Here is a 19,192-nt window from a genome sequence, read left to right on the forward strand (position 1 = left end):
AAAAAATAATAATAATAATTAAATAAAAAAATCAATGTGCACTTATCGATGCTAGATTGTTTTTTTTTTTCCTCCAAGCCGGATGAATTTTAAATTAATTGTCAAATCAAGGAGAGAGGAGGATTTTGTGAGCACGCCGGCACGGTTTAAACTGGTTTTTGTGCTGTTAGAGGGTGAGATGAAAGGATTGTGTCAGGGAATTGCTCTACGATGTCGGATAACCCCCCCCCCAAAAAAAAATTTAGGATCCTGGGGTCCCAGCCACCCCTCCTGACTCCCCACCGGCGCTCCATCTGCCCCCCCCACCCCCCAGCAGAGGGGATGCTGCAACCCTGGAGGAGATTTAAAGCTTTATCCCAGGATGGAGGGGGAAAATAATAAAAAAGGACTCCAAAAATCCACTTTTTCCCCAGCCAGGGTGAGGATGCCGGGGATGTGCAGCCCCTGCGAGGCGGCGGGGCCGGCATTGCTGACCGTGGGGCCCTCTTTCCCCCGGCTCGCTGGCGGTTTTCCGGAGGATACGGGATGCCGGCTACATCCCGGGGATGCTGGGGATGCTCCCAAAAATCCTGGATGCTGGGGTTATGGGGGGTGTGTGTGACACCGAGGGATAAAAACCTGCAAATTTTAGGCATGTTCCAACCCAACAAGGGAGTGGATGGAGGGTGTTCGAGGTGGGGGGAGAAGGTCTTTGGAGATGGTTTAAAGGGATGGGGATGAGTGATGGGGAAAAGATGGAGATTTTTCAAGCTGTGGGGCAGGATTGCACCTATTGCACCCCATTACACCCCAGTACACCCATTACACCCAGCCCACAAACCAGTTGTGCCAAGGCATAAGCATTTCTACAGCCGGGAGGGTCTGGCTGCTTTAAAAAAAATGGGGAGAAAACACCTTTTCAGGCTGGGGGAAGAAGAAGATGGGGGGTTTTAAGGTGCTCCCCCATCAACCCTGGTTTTCCCAGGACAAAACCCAGCCAAAAGGCTCCAAACACCCCAGTACACCCAGCCCACAAACCAGTTGTGCCAAGGCATAAGCATTTCTGCAGCCGGGAGGGTCTGGCTGCTCTAAAAAAATTGGGGAGAAAACACCTTTTCAGGCTGGGGGAAGAAGAAGACGGGGGGTTTTAAGGTGCTCCCCCATCAAGCCTGGTTTTCCCAGGACAAAGGCATAAGCATTTCTACAGCCGGGAGGGTCTGGCTGCTTTAAAAAAAATGGGGAGAAAACACCTTTTCAGGCTGGGGGAAGAAGAAGATGGGGGGTTTTAAGGTGCTCCCCCATCAACCCTGGTTTTCCCAGGACAAAACCCAGCCAAAAGGCTCCAAACACCCCAGTACACCCAGTACACCCCAGTACACCCAGCCCACAAACCAGTTGTGCCAAGGCATAAGCATTTCTACAGCTCGAGGGTCTGGCTGCTCTAAAAAAAAAATGGGGAGAAAACACCTTTTCAGGCTGGGGGAAGAAGAAGAGGTTTTTTTTTTTAAGGTGCTCCCATCAAGCCTGGTTTTCCCAGGACAAAAACCATCCAAAAGGCTCCAAAAACATCCAATAGTTGCTCTCGCCGAGCTTTTTCCTGCCCCCAACTCCAGCATCACCCCCCCCGCCCCCAAACCCTGTTAATCTCTAGCTCAGGGCAGGAGCTGCCTGTTAATAATTAAATGGACTTTGCAAAAAAACGTCTCCCCCCCCGGGGGCAGGGAACACCCTGCAAAATCCAGCCAAAAAAAACACCCCAGGGGATGGGGGGGGGAAGAGATCCCACACCCCCAGGTGCCTTTTGTTGTTAAAATTGCCAAGCCCAGGCAAAAATCTCCGGGAGTTGTGTGTGTGTGTGTTTGGGGTTGGTTTTTTTTTTCTTTTCTTAGGTTTTTTTTTCTTTTTCTTTTTTTTTTTTAAGCTCAGGAAGCCTGGTTTAATAACTCCAGCCTTGGCTGGGGTTTCAGGAAACCTCTTACCTCTGCTTGTGCCTCATTTCCTGATCTAATCCCCAGCTCCCGGAGGGCAGAGAGGCGCCGCTGGCGCTCGGAGGGGGTTTAGACTTTTCCATACAGCCGAGTTCCAGCCTCCCCCACGGGCAAGAACCAACCTTTCCTCCATGAGACGGCCAAAAAAAAACCCACCCCCAAATCCCCCCATCCCTGGAGGTCTCCGGGATCGCTCCCCGGGATCGGCTCTTCCCCTCTCGGGATGCGGCGTCTCCATCCACCGGCTTTTCCTCCGTCGAAGGAGCGAGGTTTTGGAGTCTTGGCGAGGACACCTGGCTTGTGGGTGGGTTTTTTTTTTTCCCCAGCAACTATTTTTTCTTATTTTCTAGGAAATTCCAACTGGAAACGAGGTCTGGGGGGTTATTTACCCGGTTTGTGCTGCTGAAATCCCAGCGGTGCCACCCTTGGCTTCGATGATGCTTTTGGGCATTGAGAGCATCTTCCAAGCCCAGATGGAGAAGGAGGTGACCCTAAAACCTCTTTCCACTCCCGACGCCACCCTGCCCCGAGCAGCCCCAGCTCCAAACCAGGCAGGACGAGCGAAGGCTCAAGAAAATAGTGTTAATTTATTAGACAAGGCTCACGACAGCACCGTACGGGAACCCAAGGCCGTACGTCATTCACTTACACCTCGATGCGCTGGAGTGGAGTTAAAAAATAAAGAGATTTGGGTGGGGGAGTTTTGTTGGTCTTTTTTTGTGTGTTTTGTTTTGTTTTGTTTTGTTTTTCAATGCTACAAGGTCCCGTCCAGAAGCAGAGATGCTCTGAGGGAGCATCACAAGTGGAAAAGATGCCCGTGGCTGATCCCCCAGGGGGATTTTGGGGACTGAGGAGCATCCTTGGGGACGGGGTGGTTTGTAAACAGTCCCTACACATCTAGGGTGGGTGCAGGGGGGGTGGTTTTTTTCACAGTGAGCAGAAACACGAGGCTTAGGGGGGTGAAGGGGGGGTTTGCCCTCACCCTGAGATGATCAGGGACCCTCTTCTTGGTGGTTTGGACCAGCCAAGGAGAGGAAACAGTACTGGTGCCCAGTGTGGGGAAGAGGGATCCGAAGCCAGCACGGGAGAGGTCCTGGAGGAAGGGCTGGACCATTTCTCCTCTTCTTCTGGACCTTCTCTCCCCCAGTTTGCTTCTCCAGCATCCCCTCCTCTGGGCTGTGGGGCTGGCACGGGTGGATTCACAGCTGAGATGCCGTGGGTCTCCCCACGGGGAGGACGAGCCCTGCTGCCCGTGGCATCCCTCCATTTAACCAGGATAAATAAATAAAGGACAGTATTTAAGGGCTGGCAGGCTGGGGGGTGGGGGAGAAGCCCGGCGTGTGCTATCTCACGGCGATGGACATCTTGGGCGTAGCGAAGAGTGGTTCGTTAAGGGGCGGCCAGGATGGCTGCTGTTGGCTCAGCTCCTTCTCCAGCCTCTTGAAAAGCTTCTTGGAGGCTTTCTTTCGGCGCAGCCTGCGGAGGCAGCTGAGCAAGCCATGGTCCAGGGCGGTCTGCAGCAAAAAAAATGGGTTTTGGGGAGGCTGTGGACCTCGAGGAGAGGGCACATCTGATGCCAAGGTGGGCCTTGCTCTCTCCGTGCCCACAGCTCCTGGAAAAAGGGTTGCTTGGAGAGCCCCAAAAGGATGAGACGTGTCCCCTGTGTGCCCAGTGCCCACCCTGGGTTGACCTACCTCCAGCACAAAGGCAGCAAAGAAGTTGAGGGCAGCGATCCCCAGCAGCAGCAGCTTGAAACTCAAGTCGTCGATGCCCTGCAGCTTCAGCAAGCTCTTGGGGAAGCCCACAGGGTAGAGGGTCAACCATATCATGAGGCCAAAAAGGAGGATGAGGACTACCAAGAAGAGCACTGAGGGGGAGAAGGAAGAGGGTTGAGGAGGGGGGGATGAAGGTTTGAGGTCTCTCTTCGCCCCTGTGGCCAGCATCATCCTCACCGTTGGTGTAGAGCGGCTCCCGAAACGGGTACCCCTTGGACATGGCGACGGCCAGGATGAGGTACTGGAAGCCCGTGACACAGAAGAGGACTGTGTTCTCATAGTTGGGCAGGTTTTGGGGAGCTGTCACCGTGCTGTTCAGTGGCACGTACCTGAGCCAGGCAGGGGAGAAGAGAGGGGGTGAGAGGAAGCGAGAGGCAGAGAGAGGGTCCAAATTGTCAACCCCTTCTTCTCCACGAGCACATGGGAGCTGCAAGATGGCTGGTCACATCCTTGGCCAACACCAGGGCGTCCTAGCCATCTTCTGGGCTGTTCCCAAGGATGGCTGGTCACATCCTTGGCCAACACCAGGGCGTCCTAGCCATCTTCTGGGCTGTTCCCAAGGATGGCTGGTCACATCCTTGGCCAACACCAAGGGCTTCCTTGCCATCCTCTGGGCCGTTCCCATCACTAAACCCACGTGAAGACGGGTTCCTCACCAGCTCTGCGAGACGGTGATGAAGTAGCTGAGGACCTGCACAGTGATGAGCAGAGCTGTCTGGAGGAGCAGGCTGCCCAGCACCAGGACGCTGATCAAGGCCCCCTGGGGACGTTCCACTCCCAGCTCCTGGGCAGGACCGGTGCGACCCATCAGCACGGCCACGGTGGTGGTGATGATCAGGTCGAAGAAGAGGAACTGGAAATCGCTCAGGTTGGTGTTGATCTGGGAAGGAGAAACCACCCAGCTCTCAGTTGGGGGGGCGGGTGGTTTAGGAAAAGGACAGGCTAAAACCCAGCGGTGCCAAGGTGACCTGAAGGCATCTGGGCAACCCTTGACTCACCGTGTAGAGCAGGAGGACGGACACAAACTGCACCAGGCTGTACAGGGCCATGTACTTAAAGACGCCAAAGGAGGTGACCAGGGAGCACCTGCCCTCCCTGCATGGACAGAGAGATGTTCAACCACCAGCCCAACACCCTTGTCCCCCAAGAGGGGACAGAGACACCCAGGAGACACCTTCCCCTTGGCTTTTATCCCCCACCCCGAGGCTCCGGGCAGCTCACCGGATGACGGTGGGCACGCACTCGATGTTGGCCACGCGGGAGGTGAAGGGAGAGGCCACCGACGCCTCCGCCTCCGACAGCGAGATGCCCACGTCGGCCGCCTTCAGAGCCCCACAGTCGTTGGCCCCGTCCCCACACATCCCCACGCAGTAGCTGTGGTGAGAATCACACAATGGTTCGGGTTGGAAAGGACCTTAAAGTCCACCCAGTGCCACCCCCTGCCCTGGGCAGGGACACCTCCCACCACACCAGGTCCCTCCAAGCCCCCTCCAACCTGCCCTTGAACCCCTCCAGGGATGGGGCAGCCACAGCTTCTCTGGGCAACCTGGGCCAGGCTCTCACCACCCTCACACCAAACAAGTTCTTCCCCACATCTCAGCTCCATCTCCCCTCTTTCAGTGTCAAACCCTTCCCCCTCCTCCTAGGGCTCCCCTCCCTGATCCAGAGTCCCTCCCCAGCTTTCCTTGAGCCCCTTGAGGGACTGGAAGGGGCTGGAAGGTCTCCCCGGAGCCTTCTCTTCTCCAGGCTGAACCCCCCCAACTCTCTCAGCCCCCCCTCCCAGCAGAGGGGCTCCAGCCCTCCCAGCATCTCCGTGGCTTCCTCTGGACCCTCCCCAACAGCTCCATGTCCTTCCTGTGCTGAGAAGTGACCTGATATTTCATGATGGGACTGAGGAAAAGCCTTGGGGCTCCAATGTTGTATATTTAGGATCACCCCACACCTGGGAGAGGGCAGGAAGCCATTTGGCAGCTGCCAACCACTCCGGCACACAAGAGGAGGACTAACCCCCTTGTCCTCCTCTGTCCCCCCACCCCTCGGAGGCTGGAGGGGCTTACTTGAGTTCTTGCAGGCTGCCCACCAGCTGAGTCTTCTGCTCCGGGGACATGCGGGCGAACACAGTGGCTCGGATGAGGATCTGCAAAGAACGGGAAGGCTCCGTGGTAGCACCTGCATCCCTGCTCAGCTGGGGCAGAGGGGACCCCTGAACCCCAAAAAAACCACAGAATCACAGAATCTTCTAGGTTGGAAGGGACCTTAAAGATCAACTTGTCCAACCGTCAACTTAATTTTGACAAAAATAGACACCCACACAACAAACAAGGAGCATCACCATCACTAAACCATACCTCCCAGCACTACATCAACCCCTCTTTTGAACACCTCCAGGGATGGGGCCTCAACCACCTCCCTGGGCAGCCCATTCCAATGGCTGAGAACCCTTTCAGTGAAAAAATTCTTCCCAATATCCAGCCTGAACCTCCCCTGGCGTAACTTGAGGCCATTTCCTCTTGTCCTGTTGCCTGTTCCTTGGGAGAAGAGACCGACCCCCACCTCTCTACACCCTCCTTTCAGGGAGTTGGAGAGAGCAATAAGGTCTCCCCTCAGCCTCCTCTTCTCCAGGCTGAACACCCCCAGCTCCCTCAGCCTCTCCTCATAAGACTTGTGCTCCAGACCCCTCTCAGGGCATCTTCTTTTGGAGCTGCGAGGCTGCAGCATGAAATCTCGGTGAGGGCAACCCCACCAGAGGGATTCCCCACCAGAGGACTCACCTTGGGCAGGAGGTCGGCGAAGTGCTCGCAAACCACGGCGAAGGATTTGCCGTTCAGGGCGAAGTGGGGCTGGAGGAAGCAGCCGTCCCGCTGGCACGGAGCCTGCCAAGGAAAACAGATCCCTTTTTTTCCACCGTGGGGCTTTGGCTGGTCCTCAAACCCCCCCTGCCCCCCGTTGAGCCCCCCCTGAACAACCGTCTGAACCCCCATCCTCAGCCCATGGGGAGCAAGAGGTAAAGCAGCTTCCCCTAAACCTCGATTTCAGGCACATAAAGTGATGGTGTTTTAGATAAAATGTTTGGGTGACCAAGCCCTTCTGGCCAAGCCTGGAGCTGGACCCCAGGAGGGTTGTTTGGAGCATCAGCTCCAGCCTGACGTGCTCCCAGGGTGAAAAAATGAGCAGGTCATCTTCTGAAGATTTAATAAGGGGCAGAATCACGGAATCAGGGAACCATGGTGACCACTCCCGGTGACCTTTTTTCTTCTGCATGCTTAGAGATGACATCCAGGATGAGATGTTCCAATTTACACAGAAAGATAAAAGCGTGCCTCTGACCGCAGACAGCACTGTCTCTGGTAACACCGCGCTGTGTCTCCCTTCAATGTTGTGGTGAAACACAGTGCTCGGCAGAGTCCCTCCTGTAAAAGGGCCAATTGCAACCTCTCTGACCTTATTTTGGGGGCTTTGCTTGCTGGTGGCCAGGAAGGCACCAGACTGGAAGAGCTGTGACTATGCACGGTGATGCTCCACCGGCGCAGACCACAGCGGCACCCCATGAGCAACTTGGGGGGAGCTTTTCCATGTTGTTAGCCCCAGCTCCTGTTAACCACTGTGCTTTGTAAAAAAGCACAGTTGCAAGTACACAGAATCATAGAATCGTCTAGGTTGGAAGGGACCTTAAAGATCATCTAGTCCAACCATCAACCTAACTCTGACAAAAAATAAATAAGAAATAGGAAATAAAAATTACTAAACCATATTCCTGAGGACCATGTCTACCCATCTTTTGAACACCTCCAGGGATGGTGCCTCAACCACTTCCCTGGGCAGCCCATTCCAATGCTTGATAACCCTTTCGGTGAAGAAATGTTTCCTAATATCCAATCTGAACCTCCCCTGGTGCAACTTGAGGCCATTTCCCCTAACCTCTAAGATCCATCCTAAGATCCACCCCTAACCTCTATTGGTGCCTGGGGTTCTTCCTCCCCAGGTGCAGGACCCTACATTTGCCCTTGCTGAACTTCATGAGGTTCTTCTCTGCCCAGCTCTCCGGCCTGTCCAGGTCACACTGGATGGTGGCCCAGCCCTCAGGGGTGTCAGCCAGCCCTCCCAGTTTGGTATCTTCAGCAAACTTGCTGAGAATACACTCTGTCCCCTCGTCCAGGTCATTTATGAATATGTTGAACAGGACTGGGCCGAGTATTGACCCCTGAGGGACACCACTGGTCACAGGCCTCCAACTTGACCCCGCTCCATTAATTAGAACCCTCTGAGTCCTGTCACACAACCAGGACTCAACCCACCTCGCCGCCCCCTCATCTATCCCATGCTTCCTTAATTGCACCCATAATTGTCTTTAGGAGCAATGACGCTGGGAAAGGAGATCCCCACAAGGCATCTGGCAGAGTTTGGTCCCCGAAGTGTCACCTGAGGGGGACTCACCTCCGGCGGCTCCTCGCCCTGGGAGTGCTCGGCCAGGATGAATTTGAGGGCGGCGGGTTTGTCGTGGCTGGGGGGGGAGGCGTTGACGAAGATCACCCGCTCCTTCGGCTCCACCATGCGGCAGCTCCGGGCCACGTTGACGGCCGTCAGCATGTTGTCCCCTGGCAGAGAGAGGTGGTGGTGGTGGGGGTTGAGTAGCCACCAGCCACGTTTGCTAGCCAGCCAAGAAGAGCGGCTCAAACCTGTGGCGTCCCCTCTCCTTGGCCACCACAGCCACGCTCCCTTTGCTCCCCTCAGTTTTGGGGGAGAGCTTCAAAACCTCCTTTCTGCCCTTACCCCAGAGAAAGGCAGCGGCTTCCAACCCTTATCTTGTTGCAGAAGACCTGAAGGAGACTCCTACATCCCCCTCATCAGCTGTGAAACTTGGGGTGCTCATGAGATACCAACATTTCTGTGGTCCCAGCTCTGTGGGTTCATGCTGCCTCCATCCAAAAGCCCCCTGCACCCCCCTCCAGACCCCACCTGATGTGAGCCCACCCCCAAGAGAAGTGCCTACAAGCAGCGGGGGATGCACAAAACCAGGATCCACCAGTCCTCCCAGTGCCTCCCAGCTACCCATTTCTGGTGGAGAAACCCTCCACCTCTCGGCAAAACGTCAAGGGAGAGCTGTCCCCCCCTTCTTCCCCAGCCCAGTGTCCCCGTTCCCCTCCGCAGGGTCACCTGTCACCATGATGGGGCGGATGTTGGCGTTCCTCAGGAGGTGAATCACCGGCGCCGACTCCGGCTTGAGGACATTTTTCATGACGAGGAACCCCAGGAAGGTCAGGCTGCTCTCCAGGGAGTCCCTGGTGGGACACAAGGAGCCGTTCAACACCATCTCCGACACAAGGCAGAGGGGATCAGTTGGGATAAAGAGCTGAAGATCCACCAGCGGTGGCTTTGGTGTGGGTCAGGGTTTAATTCCTTGCAGGCTGCGGGGCAGCGAAGCATCCCGTGAAATGCTTGGGGCAAACAAGCCAGAAATGGAGAAAAAAAAAAGCTGTTGGCACCAACCTCGGGAGCTGGAGGGCCTCCTCGAAGGTGGACACGGTGCTCAGGGCTTTGCAAGCCAGACCCAAGACGCGGAAGCCATCCGTGGTGTAGTGTCGCAGCATCTGGGAGAAATCCAGGGGCACTGGCAGTTGTGAGGGAAAAAGCAAGGTCAGAACTTGATGAGGGGCCTGGAGCATCTCTCTTAACGAGGAAAGGCGGAGGGACTTGGGTCTGTTCAGTCTGGAGAAGAGAAGGCTGAGGGGGGATCTGATCAACACCTCTAAGTCCTTCCAGGGTGGGTGTCAGGAGGATGGGGCCAGGCTTTTTCCAGTGGTGCCCAGGGACAGGACAAGAGAAAACGGGCCCAAACTCGAGTATAAGAAGTTCCACCTCCCCATGAGGAGGAACATCTTCATTTTGAGGGTGGCAGAGCCCTGGCAGAGGCTGCCCGGAGAGGTGGTGGAGTCTCCTTCTCTGGAGACATTCCAACCCCCCCTGGACACGTTCCTGTGGGACCTGCTCTGGGTGGCCCTCCTCTGGGTTGGACTGGGTGATCTCCAGAGGTCCCTTCCAACCCCACAGCATTCTGTGATTCTGTGTAACCGTCCCCCAATGACCCCAGGCTCTGCAGACCCAGCAAGGGGAACCAGGGCTCCAGCTCCCAAAGGATCAAAGGGCTTTGGATGCTCTTCCAGCCTCCGACCCCCTTTCCCTGTCTTCTGGCTCCTGTTTTCTTCCCCCTTCCACAAGGTTGGAGCGACACCAAAGCCCCTGTGCCTCTGGGAACTGCCCCACAGCATCCCTGAGGATAATCTCCCTGTGGGGATGAGCTGTGGATGCAGAGATGATGGAGCAGCAGGACCGGCCGTTTTTCAGCCGTCCCCCAGTACGTACCAGTTTCCTTCCTGCAAAGACTGGCCACCATCTCCGGGGCACCCTTGACGTAGCCATGGGCTGAGACTTCTCCGGGCATCTTCACCAGGACACTCATCCTCTGCAAGGAGGAGGAGAAGGGGAAACGCCGGAGGATCCCCAGGGGCGACTGGTGCTTCTGGGGAGGAGAAGAAGAAGGTGTCAGGGCCGGGCAGGACCTTCTCTGGGAGGTAGAACCTCTCCAGGGGCTTGTGAAGAACAACCATCCTCTGGAGGTGCAGATCTGGTGACTTGGGGAGCCTGAACCACTCTGGTCCCTGGGACCTACCCTGTCTCGTGGCTGTTCTTCCTCAGGAGGGGGTTTCATCACAGCCAAGACCTTGGTCCCAAACTCCTGGAAGGCGGGCAGCTCTCCTTCCTCCTCCTCCATCATCTCCAGGCGCTGAAACCAAGGCAGATGCTGGGAGGGCAAAGCCCTGCCTTGCAAGCCCCAAGCCCCATCCACCCCACGGATGGCTTTTCACACCCCCTCTCCCAGCAAAGCAAGATGTGGAGCACCTTCCCTCTTCGTAGAAACCCAACTTTGCCCACAGCTTGTCTCACCCAGCCGGTGGATTCCACCATCTTGAGGTCCACGGGGTCCCCGATGGGCTGCGCCCGCAGCAGCGAGACGGTGTGGCAGGAGGCCAGTGAGTAGAGCAAAGGACCGGCCGGAAGGCAACGGGGCTCGTGGACGATGGGCATGAAGTGGTTGTCCTCCAGTGGGACCACCCCCCAGACATCCAGACCTTCCTCCGTCAGGGTTCCCGTCTGCGAGGAAGAGCGTGGTGGGTCCAGGATGGTCCCCCTGAGATGGAAACCGTTGTCCCACAGTTGGTGAGGAACCGAGGACTCACCTTGTCGAAGCAAACCAGGCGGATCTTCCCGCAGAGGTTGATCCTGGGGGGGCTGATGCAGAAGATGCCCTGTTTCTTCAGCCTGTTCTGGGCGTAGATGGTGCCCACTGTCATGGCAGCCGGCAGAGCCGGGGGCACGATGACGGTGACGAGGTCCAGGGCACGGATGATGATTTGCCCCACGGGGACCTGGCAGGTGAGGAGGAAGAGGGGTGGGCATCCTGATGGCCCTCGCTCATCTTCTGACGGTCCCAGTGCCAGCCCGAGCACGGGGAGTCACCACCTCCAACAACCCTACCTGGTTTTTGACCAAGATGAGGATGCTGTAGATGGTGCCGATAAAAGCTGCACAGGAGGGAGAACGGGCTCAGTTACAAAGATTTTAAGAGGATTTTGGCTGCTCCTGACCACCCCTCCACGCTCAGACGTACCCAGGACAGCGAGGAACAGGACGAACTTCACAGCGTCCTTGTAGAACTTGAAGCTGACGGGTTTGGGGTAGAGGATGGAGCTGATGAGATCCCCTTTGGCCGTGCAAAACCCTGCGGGAGAGAGGGGCAGAAGGTAAGCACCTGCAAAGTCACCACGCCCAGAAAGGAGGTGCTTTTAATCCTGGGTTTTCCACCTCAATCCATCACCTGTGCGGGTCACCACGGCCAGGACTTCTCTGCCCACGTAGGACTTGGCTTGGATGACCTGGGTCCCACAGAACAGCGTGTGTCTCCGGTGCTCCTCGGGGGAATAGAGGGTGCCAGCTGCCTGGTTGCCACCCGGGAGAGGGGTTTTCATCACCGGCACGCTCTCCCCTGCGGTGAGGAACACCACGGAGGGAGGTTTGTCACCCTTGGTGGGCATCAAGATCCCAACCAAGGTGGGAAGGAGCTGGAGTAAGGTCAGTGAGGGACCAAAGCTTGGCCTCTCCCCCAAAATCCAGCACGGGGTGGTGGTGGAGACGTGCAGCCCACTGGGTGTTGGGGCTCTCACCCGTCAGCATGCTCTCGTTGACCATGCACTCGCCCGTCAGCAGCGCCGCGTCGCAAGGGACCAGCATCCCGTCGGCGGGGAGGCTGATGCAGTCGCCCGGCACCAGGTCTGCTGAGCTCACCACCATCTCCTCTGGAAAACAGCATGGCCGTGCTCAGGGACGTCATCATCCCAACATTATCCACAGGAGCATCATCCCGGCATCATCCCCAGGGACATCATCCCAGCATCGTCCCCAGGAACGTCATCTTGAGGAACATCATCCCAGTATCATCCCCAGGGACATCATCCTGGTATTGTCCCCAGGAACATCATTCTGAGGAACACCATCCCAGTATCATCCCCAGGAATACCACTCTGGCATCGTCCCCAGGAATGTCATCCCAGCATCATCTCCTAGGAACGTCATCCCAAGGAACGTAGTCCCAGTAGCGTTCCCAGGAACATCATCCCAGCAGCGTCCCCAGGAACATCATCCCAGTATCATCCCCAGGAACATCATTCCAGCAGCATCCCCAGGAACATCATCCCGACATCATCCCCAGGAATGGCATCCCAGCATGAGCCCCAGGAATGTCATCCCGGCATCGTCCCCAGGAACGTCATCCTGAGGAACATCATCCCAGTATCATCCCCAGGAACATCATTCCAGCAGCATCCCCAGGAACATCATCCCGACATCATCCCCAGGAATGGCATCCCAGCATGAGCCCCAGGAATGTCATCCCGGCATCGTCCCCAGGAACGTCATCCTGAGGAACATCATCCCAGTATCATCCCCAGGAACATCATTCCAGCAGCATCCCCAGGAACATCATCCCGACATCATCCCCAGGAATGTCATCCCAGCATCATCTCCTAGGAACGTCATCCCAAGGAACGTAATCCCAGTATCGTTCCCAGGAACATCATCCCAGCAGCATCCCCAGGAACATCATCCCAGTATCATTCCCAGGAACATCATTCCAGCAGCATCCCCAGGAACATCATTCCAGCAGCATCCCCAGGAACATCATCCCGACATCATCCCCAGGAATGTCATCCCAGCATGAGCCCCAGGAATGTCATCCCGGCATCGTCCCCAGGAACGTCATCCTGAAAAACGTCATCTCAAGGAACGTCATCTCAGTATCATCCCCAGGGACATCATCCCGGCATTGTCCCCAGGAATATCATCCCAGTATTGTCCCTAGGAACATAATCCAGGCATGGTCCCCAGGGACATCATCCCAGCATCATCCCTCCAGGAATATCATCCTGGCATCATCCCCAGGAATGTCATCCCAGCATCGTCCCCTAGGAACGTCATCCCAGTATCATCCCGAGAAACGTCATCCCGGCATGAACCTCAGGAACATCATCCTGAGGAACGTCATCCCAGTATCATCCCCAGGGACATCATCCTGGCATTGTCCCCAAGAACATCATCCTGAGGAACATCATCCCAGTATTATCCCCAGGAATACCACCCTGGCATAGTCCCCAATATGTCATCCCAGCATCATCCCCTAGGAACATCATCCCAAGGAACGTAATCCCAGTATCGTTCCCAGGGACATCATCCCAGTATCATTCCCAGGAACGTCATCCCAGCATCGTCCCCAGGAATGTCATCCCAGTATTGTCCCCAGGAACGTCATCCTGAGGAACATCATCCCAGTATCATCCCCAGGAATACCACCCTGGCATCGTCCCCAGGAATGTCATCCCAGCATCATCTCCTAGGAACGTCATCCCAAGGAACGTAATCCCAGTATCGTTCCCAGGAACATCATCCCAGCAGCATCCCCAGGAACATCATCCCAGTATCATTCCCAGGAACATCATTCCAGCAGCATCCCCAGGAACATCATTCCAGCAGCATCCCCAGGAACATCATCCCGACATCATCCCCAGGAATGTCATCCCAGCATGAGCCCCAGGAATGTCATCCCGGCATCGTCCACAGGAACGTCATCCTGAAAAACGTCATCTCAAGGAACGTCATCTCAGTATCATCCCCAGGGACATCATCCCGGCATTGTCCCCAGGAATATCATCCCAGTATTGTCCCTAGGAACATAATCCAGGCATGGTCCCCAGGGACATCATCCCAGCATCATCCCCAGGAATGTCATCCCAGTATCATCCCGAGAAACGTCATCCCGGCATGAACCTCAGGAACATCATCCTGAGGAACGTCATCCCAGTATCATCCCCAGGGACATCATCCTGGCATTGTCCCCAAGAACATCATCCTGAGGAACATCATCCCAGTATTATCCCCAGGAATACCACCCTGGCATAGTCCCCAATATGTCATCCCAGCATCATCCCCTAGGAACATCATCCCAAGGAACGTAATCCCAGTATCGTTCCCAGGGACATCATCCCAGTATCATTCCCAGGAACGTCATCCCAGCATCGTCCCCAGGAATGTCATCCCAGTATTGTCCCCAGGAACGTCATCCTGAGGAACATCATCCCAGTATCATCCCCAGGAATACCACCCTGGCATCGTCCCCAGGAATGTCATCCCAGTATCATCTCCAGGAATGTCATCCCAGTATTGTCCCCAGGAACATCATCCAGGCATCGTCCCCAGGAACATCATCCCGGCATCATCCCCAGGAACATCATCCAGGCATCGTCCCCAGGAATGTCATCCCAGTATCATCTCCAGGAATGTCATCCCAGTATTGTCCCCAGGAAGGTCATCCAGTGATCGTCCCCAGGAACGTCAACCCAGCATCATCCCCAGGAACATCATCCCGGCATCATTCCCAGGAATGTCATCCTGGTATCATCCCGAGGAACGTCATCCCGGCATGAACCTCAGGAACATCATCCTGAGGAACGTCATCCCAGTATCATCCCCAGGGACATCATCCTGGCATTGTCCCCAAGAACATCATCCTGAGGAACATCATCCCAGTATTATCCCCAGGAATACCACCCTGGCATAGTCCCCAATATGTCATCCCAGCATCATCCCCTAGGAACATCATCCCAAGGAACGTAATCCCAGTATCGTTCCCAGGGACATCATCCCAGTATCATTCCCAGGAACGTCATCCCAGCATCGTCCCCAGGAATGTCATCCCAGTATTGTCCCCAGGAACGTCATCCTGAGGAACATCATCCCAGTATCATCCCCAGGAATACCACCCTGGCATCGTCCCCAGGAATGTCATCCCAGCATCGTCCCCTAGGAACGTCATCCCAAGGAACATAATTCCAGTATTGTCCCAGGAACATCATCCTGGCATCGTCCCCAGGAATGTCATCCCAGTATTGTCCCCAGGAAGGTCATCCAGTGATCGTCCCCAGGAACGTCAACCCAGCATCATCCCCAGGAACATCATCCCGGCATCATTCCCAGGAACATCAACCCAGTATTGTTCCCAGGAATGTCATCCCGACATGAACCTCAGGAACATTATCCTGAGGAACATCATCCCAGTATCGTTCCCAGGAATGTCATCTCAGCATGAGCCCCAGGGACATCATCCTGGCATTGTCCCCAGGAACATAATCCCAGCATCATCCCCAGGAACATCATCCTGGCAACGTCCCCAGGAATGTCATCCCAGTATTGTCCCCAGGAACGTCATCCCGGTATCATCCTGAGGAACGCCATCCCAGTATCACCCCCAGGGACATCATCCCGGCATTGTCCCCAGTGGCTTTGTGCCTGGAGCCCTCGCTCATCGCGGGCATCGCTCTCACCTCCGCTGGGGCGATGGACTCGGACACCGACCGACATCTTGGCCATGTTCTGCAGCGTGGCGGTTTGCTGGGAGGGAGGGAGCAGTTAGAGCACACCAAAAAGTAGTTCCAAAAGTCCAGAAAAGCAACCATAAAACAGGTCTGGAAGGCTGAGGACCATGGATGAAGGACAAGTAAACCTGCCCCACCGTTGGTGTATGGGTTGTCCTCACCCAACTGGGCTCAGAGGGAGTTGAGCATCACCACAGGGGTCAAACGGCAGCAGAAAAGGGGAATATTCTGCTAGAGCTGCTTGTCCCAAACAAGCCCACCACCAACCTTCCTCGTCTCGTAGAGGGACAGCCCTAAGGAGATGGTGGAGATGAGGAAGATGCAGGCGGCATAGTAGTAATAGGCGTCGCAGACCCACAGCACGATGCTGAACACTTGGAAGATGTAGAAGGGATTGAGCACCTGGAAGAGAACAAGGAGAGAGGGTTTTTTTTTTTGGGGGGGGGGGAAGAGCTTCCTCCAGCCCACCGTGAAATCTCCAAGCTCCTTGAGGAACAACTGCTTATGCAGAGGAGAAGATGGCCCTTCCTCCAGCCCACCGTGAAACCTCCAGGCTCCTTGAGGAACAACTGCTTATGCAGAGGAGAAGATGGCCCTTCCCTGGGGCTGGGGATGAAGTAGCAGACTCCTCGCAAACCCCCCCCATCCTCCCTGGCTCTGCTTATGGTGGGTTCTCCTGAGGTTGCTCAGCCACCTCCACAACTCCCTGGGGATGCTCCTGTCTGAGCCAAGAGGCAGGACAGGGTCCCCTCTGCATCAGCTCTACCTTCTCTCATCTCTGCCCCACAGCTGCTTCTCCTAAAAGTCCTTTCTCCTCCCCAGGGAGGGACACGGAGCAGGAGAAGGACCTGCCCAGGGGTCAGGTCTTCAAAGCACAAAGGGTTCAAGGGTTCCAAGCATGGCCCACCTCCTCCACCAACAGCCGCGCGTAGGACTTGACGGGCACCTCGATGAGGTTGGGTCCGTAGATCTTCCTTCTGGAGAAGGGGAGAGAAAAAGGAAAGGGGGGAAGCAAACACACACTAGGGAAAAATCTGCATTTCCAACCCGAGGGACCCTCATGCTGCCAAGATCTCCACAGGAGGTCGGCTACATGGAGAAGCCAAGCCAGGGCAATCCAGCACAGACAGGAATCTTCTATTTTGAGGTCTGGGTGTTAAGAAAAACCCAGACTCCAGGATTTTCTGGCCCCTGGAAAAGCCTGATCTATGCTCCCCGGGCATCCCATGAATCTGGAAGGTCCCTACCTGGTGTTGTGGTCTTGCTGGTGGAGCCCAGCCTGGGCGAGGTGGAGATCTGCGCAGGTCCAGCCTTCATCCAAGACGCTGGCGAGCCCGAGGGGCGGGGGGGGAAAGAAAAAGAGAGGAACGGAGTCCAAATCAGCAGGAGCCTGGCCCGGCAGAAGAAATAACCACGGCCAAGTCCTTGGTGACACACACACAAAAAAAACCCACCACCCCCCCTCTTTGGGAGAGCATCTTGTTCCTCGGCATCCGCCGCAGCTCGCGGGCGCCAAGGAGCAGGGACAAAAGGGACACGGGGCGGTGGGGACCCGTCCAGCAGAGGGGCAGATGCCAAACCAGTTTCCTCTGCCCACAAAGACGAGCAACATCAACAACTTTGGAGGACGGGGGGGAAGGAGAACAACTTTCCCCGACCTGACGCCCCGGGGATGGTCTCCAAAGGCTTTGTAGGGCGGGGAAAAAGCTCCAGCCGTGGTTATGTGACATCCAGATGGGTCGGGATCACTTTGGGGGGGGTTGAGGGGTGTAAGGAGAGCAGTGGAGGGCTGCAGAGAGGTTCTCCGTGGTGGTGGTGGGGCTGGGGGGTCAGGAATACCTGACTTTGCAGTAGGCCTGCCGCCGCTCGATCCAGACGTAGCGCATGCCCTCGAAGAGGTAGTACCTCAAGATGTTCTTCTGAGGGGAGCAGGGTGGAAAAAAAGAAAGAAGGAGGTGTCAGTGGGAGAGGAAGGCAGGTGACACCCAGGGAGAGGATTTTGCGGGGATGGAGGTGGGAAGGGTCGTTGGTGTCACCTCTTCCTTCTCGTGGAGGCGGATGGTGTCCCGGTTCTCCTCCTCATCCGCCACGCCGATGGCGATGCTGGTCCTCCGGTCCTCCAGCCGGGCCCCGGGGTGGTGCTCCAGGCTGCTCGGGGTGGGAAACCAAGGGTTGGTCCCTCCCCATCCACAAACTCCCCCTCTCCCTCGAAACCAAAAGCCCATGGGAGCCCCAGCATCGCGGTGGGGACAGAAACCCCCGGCGTCGTGGTGGGAATGGAAGCCCCAGCATCACCTCAAGGATGGGACCTGGGCATCACAGTGGTGGGACAGGAGCCCTGGCATCATGGTGGGAGGAGAGGAGCCCTGGCATCACTGCAGGGATGTGAGCCCCAGCATCACGGTGGGGTGATGGGAGCCCTGGCTTCGTGGTGGGGGGACGGGAGCCCCAGTGAGGGCATGGGAGCATCATGGTGGGGACATGAGCCCTGGCATCCCCATGGGGACATGAGCTCTGGCATCACAGCAGGGACAGGAGCCCTGGCATTGTGGTGGGGGGACGGGAGGTCCTGCATCACCATGGGGATGTGAGCCCCGGCATCACGGTGGGGGGACAGGAACCCTGGCTTTGTGGTGGGGGTATAAACCCTGGCATCATGGCAGGAGGACAGGAGCTCCAGCATCACAGTGAGGGGACAAGAGCCCCAGCATCGTGGTGGGGGGACAGGAACCCTGGATTTGTGGTAGGGACAAGAACCCTGGCATCTCAGTGGTGAGACAGGACCCTGGCATCATGGTGGGAGGACGGCAGCCCTGGCATCACCGCAGGGATGTGAGCCCCAGCATCATGGCAGGGTGATGGGAGCCCTGGCTTCGTGGTGGAGGGACAGGAACCCTGGTTTTGTGGTGGGGACATGAACCCTGGGATCGGGGTGGTGGGACAGGTGGGCCCTGGCATCACCATGGTGGGGTCAGGAGCCCAACTCACCTCCCCTCGCCCAGCGCCTCCGTCCGCACGCGGGTGGTGAAGCACTGGCCAAATCGGTCCTGCAAGACAAGGACGGGGCTGAGCAGAGGGAAATGGGGAGTGTGTGTCCCCCCCCTCAGCCTCTCTCCTTCAAATGGGGACAGTGACACAGGCAGGGGGTCCCCGGCCACTCATCCCAGATGATGGCTGGTTTCTAGGGACAATAAAGACTGACACAAAGCCAGGCTGGCTGCTACGGAAGGGAAAGGGCAAAATTACTCCAGGAATAATAATTATTTTTAAACTGAAAAGAGGGAAGATCGAGATGGGATCTGGGGAAGAACTTGTTTGGTGTGAGGGTGGTGAGAGCCTGGCCCACGTTGCACCGAGAAGCTGTGGCTGTCCAATGCCTGGAGGGGTTCAAGGGCAGGTTGGAGGGGGCTTGGAGCAACCTGGGCTGGTGGGAGGTGTCCCTGCCCAGGGCAGGGGGTGGCACTGGGGGGGC

The 19,192-nt window shown here is 56.4% G+C and overlaps 1 protein-coding gene across 1 annotated transcript in view; it reads right to left on the minus strand.

Annotated features, from left to right (window-relative positions):
- Nucleotides 1–2,553: 2,553 nt before the first annotated feature.
- Nucleotides 2,554–19,192, minus strand: part of ATP13A2 (ATPase type 13A2) — a 35,942-nt gene continuing 19,303 nt past the window's right edge. Inside the window, exons 12-37 of the mRNA XM_014962589.1 lie at nucleotides 18,709–18,786; nucleotides 17,757–17,868; nucleotides 17,560–17,639; nucleotides 16,968–17,045; nucleotides 16,628–16,697; nucleotides 15,988–16,122; nucleotides 15,670–15,736; nucleotides 11,962–12,093; nucleotides 11,616–11,783; nucleotides 11,409–11,519; nucleotides 11,276–11,322; nucleotides 10,978–11,166; nucleotides 10,685–10,891; nucleotides 10,410–10,523; nucleotides 10,103–10,259; nucleotides 9,230–9,350; nucleotides 8,897–9,021; nucleotides 8,177–8,337; nucleotides 6,514–6,615; nucleotides 5,800–5,879; nucleotides 4,964–5,116; nucleotides 4,741–4,837; nucleotides 4,399–4,622; nucleotides 3,920–4,071; nucleotides 3,662–3,834; nucleotides 2,554–3,481 (exon numbers count right to left, since the gene is read on the minus strand). Coding sequence (XP_014818075.1) covers nucleotides 3,311–3,481; nucleotides 3,662–3,834; nucleotides 3,920–4,071; nucleotides 4,399–4,622; nucleotides 4,741–4,837; nucleotides 4,964–5,116; nucleotides 5,800–5,879; nucleotides 6,514–6,615; nucleotides 8,177–8,337; nucleotides 8,897–9,021; nucleotides 9,230–9,350; nucleotides 10,103–10,259; nucleotides 10,410–10,523; nucleotides 10,685–10,891; nucleotides 10,978–11,166; nucleotides 11,276–11,322; nucleotides 11,409–11,519; nucleotides 11,616–11,783; nucleotides 11,962–12,093; nucleotides 15,670–15,736; nucleotides 15,988–16,122; nucleotides 16,628–16,697; nucleotides 16,968–17,045; nucleotides 17,560–17,639; nucleotides 17,757–17,868; nucleotides 18,709–18,786 — 3,304 coding nt within the window. The 3' untranslated portion in view covers nucleotides 2,554–3,310. The remainder of the gene's footprint in view (nucleotides 3,482–3,661; nucleotides 3,835–3,919; nucleotides 4,072–4,398; nucleotides 4,623–4,740; nucleotides 4,838–4,963; nucleotides 5,117–5,799; nucleotides 5,880–6,513; nucleotides 6,616–8,176; nucleotides 8,338–8,896; nucleotides 9,022–9,229; nucleotides 9,351–10,102; nucleotides 10,260–10,409; nucleotides 10,524–10,684; nucleotides 10,892–10,977; nucleotides 11,167–11,275; nucleotides 11,323–11,408; nucleotides 11,520–11,615; nucleotides 11,784–11,961; nucleotides 12,094–15,669; nucleotides 15,737–15,987; nucleotides 16,123–16,627; nucleotides 16,698–16,967; nucleotides 17,046–17,559; nucleotides 17,640–17,756; nucleotides 17,869–18,708; nucleotides 18,787–19,192) is intronic.

This window comes from Calidris pugnax, unplaced genomic scaffold (assembly GCF_001431845.1).
Source record: "Calidris pugnax isolate Ruff unplaced genomic scaffold, ASM143184v1 scaffold1376, whole genome shotgun sequence".
Taxonomy (NCBI): Eukaryota; Metazoa; Chordata; class Aves; order Charadriiformes; family Scolopacidae; genus Calidris; species Calidris pugnax.